This window comes from Protobothrops mucrosquamatus, unplaced genomic scaffold (assembly GCF_001527695.2).
Source record: "Protobothrops mucrosquamatus isolate PMUCROS unplaced genomic scaffold, P.Mucros_1.0 scaffold4409, whole genome shotgun sequence".
NCBI lineage: Eukaryota > Metazoa > Chordata > Lepidosauria > Squamata > Viperidae > Protobothrops > Protobothrops mucrosquamatus.
This window is the reverse complement of record NW_015390322.1, coordinates 22873-26475: the sequence shown is the minus strand read 5'-3', so window position 1 is coordinate 26475 and position 3603 is coordinate 22873. Positions and strand designations below refer to the sequence as shown.

At 39.9% G+C, this 3603-nt stretch overlaps 1 protein-coding gene across 1 annotated transcript in view; it reads right to left on the bottom strand.

The window, feature by feature from the left end:
- Positions 1-210: 210 nt before the first annotated feature.
- The window catches only part of EXOSC3 (exosome component 3), a 5531-nt gene continuing 2138 nt past the window's right edge, over positions 211-3603 (bottom strand). Inside the window, exons 3-4 of the mRNA XM_015828340.1 lie at positions 1542-1693; positions 211-533 (exon numbers count right to left, since the gene is read on the bottom strand). Of these exons, the coding sequence (XP_015683826.1) occupies positions 332-533; positions 1542-1693 (354 nt within the window). The 3' untranslated portion in view covers positions 211-331. The remainder of the gene's footprint in view (positions 534-1541; positions 1694-3603) is intronic.

The window sequence follows — 3603 nt, the reverse complement described above, 5'->3', positions numbered from 1 at the left end:
GGAAGAGGAGGGGCCTGGAGTAACATCAGAGGAAGGCTCTGAGGAGCTCCAAGACTTACAGTCTAAGGAGGAGCCACCCTTCAACAGCATTGTAAAACCAAGATTTACAAGGCAGTTTGAGCATCTTTACAAAAAGTCCACTACTAACGACAGCACTTCCCATTTGAAAAATTTGTCGGATGAATTACAAGAAATAACGAACAAAAAATATACAGAGTAACAGCTTTACTTTGTATTTAACCATATAGCTATAAAATATTTAAATATGTAATATATATATTTCTTTCTCCCTGGAAATTTATCGTGGATCATCATGCATCCTCTCCCCCCATCAGTTTTCTAAGAGTTTTGCAACTACACATTTCCTCTGTTCGGCTGTCATATGTTCACAAGCTTCCAGAACGTTGGCTATTATTAAAGTCTGTTGAACTGTTTTGGCTTTTACCCAGATTCTTCCATTCATTCCTAACACTAGCTCAAAAGGATAAAGTTGTCCCAAATCCCAGATGATTTCACAATCGGGAGCCAGGAGTCTGAAATTAAAACAATGGGGAGAAAGGGGAAAAAAACACAACAGAAATCAATTCACGACATCAATCCGATCTCAATTCTTAATAACCGATTATTTTCCTTGGAGACCTAGCCAAAATCCTTGCTAAGAGTCAGACTGCTTTTTAATTTCTCCTTTTCTGCTGTTGGAAGAAAAGTCATGGTGACTGCTTTAAAAAGAAGATTGCAGTTTATTGAAGAGGAGAGCCAGACAGAAAGTTGGCTCTGGCAGAAAAGAGAGAAAAAAAGGGCTGAGCACATGCAGGGAGTGGGTTTTTATACCCTCTGGAGCCTTTTGTTTGGAATTGTTTCCTGTTCCTGTTTTGAGGCTTTGTATTTCCTGTGTCATGTATTCTGACCTGTGTCCCTTTGGCATCTGTGGGTTAATCCTATTACTGTCTTAGACTTTGGGTGGGTTATGTAGATTTTATGTTCTTTGTCTTCTTAATCTTCTAGCTTCAACTTTCCTGAATGGTCTGCATCTGCATTTCTACAGAGCTGGTTTCTGCTTGGGGGAGGGAGACTTGGGGCTATTAAGAAAACTGGGCATGCTTTTCTGCCTCTTTAAGATCTTTTGAGGAAATATATTTTTCTGCCCTTTTAATATTTCCTTCTCTGGGGGCTGACTTCCCACACTGGGAAAGCAGAATTGTTGTAAAGAGGCCTAACTCCTGAAGACTGTTGTTCCATGCAGAGATATAAGACGACTTCTATATAGCTTTTGGTTTGCGAGTTTTCCCTTTGTGTGTGTACGTGTGTGTCTGTGTGTGTGTGTCAGTTCAGAATAGCAAAACTCTTGAAAATCCTGACAAGGTATCTGCGTTGAAAAGAGCTAGTACTGATGGGGAATGAAATCTGTAAACATGTTGACAAAAAGGGAAAGAAACCAGAAGTAAAAAAACAAAAAAAATAATGAATCCAAATTTACTGTTCAGTTAAATGATGCAGTTCGAGAAGCAAAGAAATCTGAGTAAGAATTCCTTCACACCTACTTTCTTATTAGGCCTAGCGAGACCTTGAATAAGAAGCCGTCCTGTCCTATGATTCCCATGCCATTTGCCCGGCCACTGCTGTCTATGCAGACCATCTCAGGCTCCATATCTTTATTGGCCACGATAAACTGGCCATAAATAACGTCACCCACCTAAAGAAGGAAAGAAAAATCAACGCTCTCGGCCTACACCGGTTGGCAGTAGAGATTTACGTTTCGGCCTTTTTCACTAGACGTGCAAAGTGGCCTATCCTACACTCCCACGTCAGTTGTGTCCTCACCACTCTGCGCAGGACGACGGAGTAAGAACCGAAAGAATGAGCAAAGTACCCACAGGGTGGTCCCTGGTTCCAGATCAGCAACTTAACTACTAACCCAGAGTAACAAAAGAGCAGTCGCTGAAGGATCATCCGGGTTGGTTTGGTAGAACTCACTCCGAGGAGAGCGTAGCAAAGGTGCTCTTTCAAAAGGCAACTGGACGTTTTCTCTTATAGGATATCTTTATTCTCCTTGTGTATCTCACAACGAAATTAAGTGCTGTCCGCAGTGCGCACTACACACAAGTAAAAACATACATTATATACACACGTCCTTCGCATTCAATTCACCATTGCACTGCCCCTAATATTGCACTTCAATGTTGCGCTGTTCAGTAGTGTTTAATATGGTTACAGCTCTTGAAGACGTTTTGCTTCTCGTCCAAGAAGCATCTTCGGTTCTTGGATGATAAGTGCAAAGTCTTCAAGGAGAAATGGAGAAAGTCCAGTTGCCTTTTGAAAAAGCATCTTTGGGACAACCATGACCTGGATGACTGAGAATGCCCATAGACACTTTGAGGAAAGCGATCTTTTGTGTGAGAACAGAAGCATCACAACTATACAAAATACCCTTCACAGCATCTCCAGTTGACGTGCAACTCAAGAATGTTATCAGAAAAATCTTTTGCCCAGTACGGCAATGGTGGTTCTCATTAAACAGGGAAACCAAGTTCATCAGTTGTTAGAATTGACACATCGGTCAACAGACTAGTGAAATGTTGTCCTATCCTAACTTGATATCCTAAATCTAACAAACAATACCCCAAAGAAGTCAAAGGGAAAAGGGAAAAGAACCAGGGAGAGAAAGTAATGCTTTTATCAGCAATACAATGACTATGATTATACTTAATATTTAGCTTTCAGTCGACCAATAAGATGCGTTTCCAGTTCATATTCTCATACACACCCAGAAGATATATCTGGCAACTTGCTTGCTATCTCATATGCCCTTGACCCCCAAAGGTTTGCCTGCTCTTAAGGTAATGTCTTTGAAATTTAAGACATCCTAGTGACCCATAATATGAGGGTATTAAGAGTCGACCCCATTGAAGCTTCTTAAAATAGATACACCTTAGCGCAAGGAAATGACTCCAGCGGCATCTCTTTTGATCAGGATTAGAAGTATTGACCGAACACGTTCATTTTTTTAAATTTATTTCATGTCCAGATCAAAGCTTAAACTGCCAAAATGAGGCCACCTTTGTGGCTTTGTCATTAGCCAGAAAGAAACCACTTTTACAGAGCAAACCACTGGCTCAAACCAAGAAGCTAGATTAAACATTATTATTATTATTATTATTATTATTATTATTATTATTATTATTATTATTATTATTATTATTATTATTATTTTATTTATTTATTTATTTATTTATTTATTTATTTATTTATTTATTTATTTATTTTATTAATTGCATTTATATCCCGCCCTTCTCCTTACGGACTCAGGGCGGCTGACAAATTAGATAAAATACTAACATATATACATATTATACCTAATTAAAAATTTAATTAAAACGAAATATTTAAATATGTCCAATTAAAAGTAATTTAAAACCCCTCTAAAATCCCTTAGGCCAGTCCCGCTAGCTGGAACAACCACGTCTTGAGGGCGCGGCGGAAGGAAGGGAGATCAGGGATCACCCTGATCTCTGGGGGCAGTTCGTTCCAGAGGGTGGGAGCTCCCACAGAGAAGGCCCTCCCCCTTGGGGTCGCCAGCCGGCACTGTCTGGCTGACGGCACCCT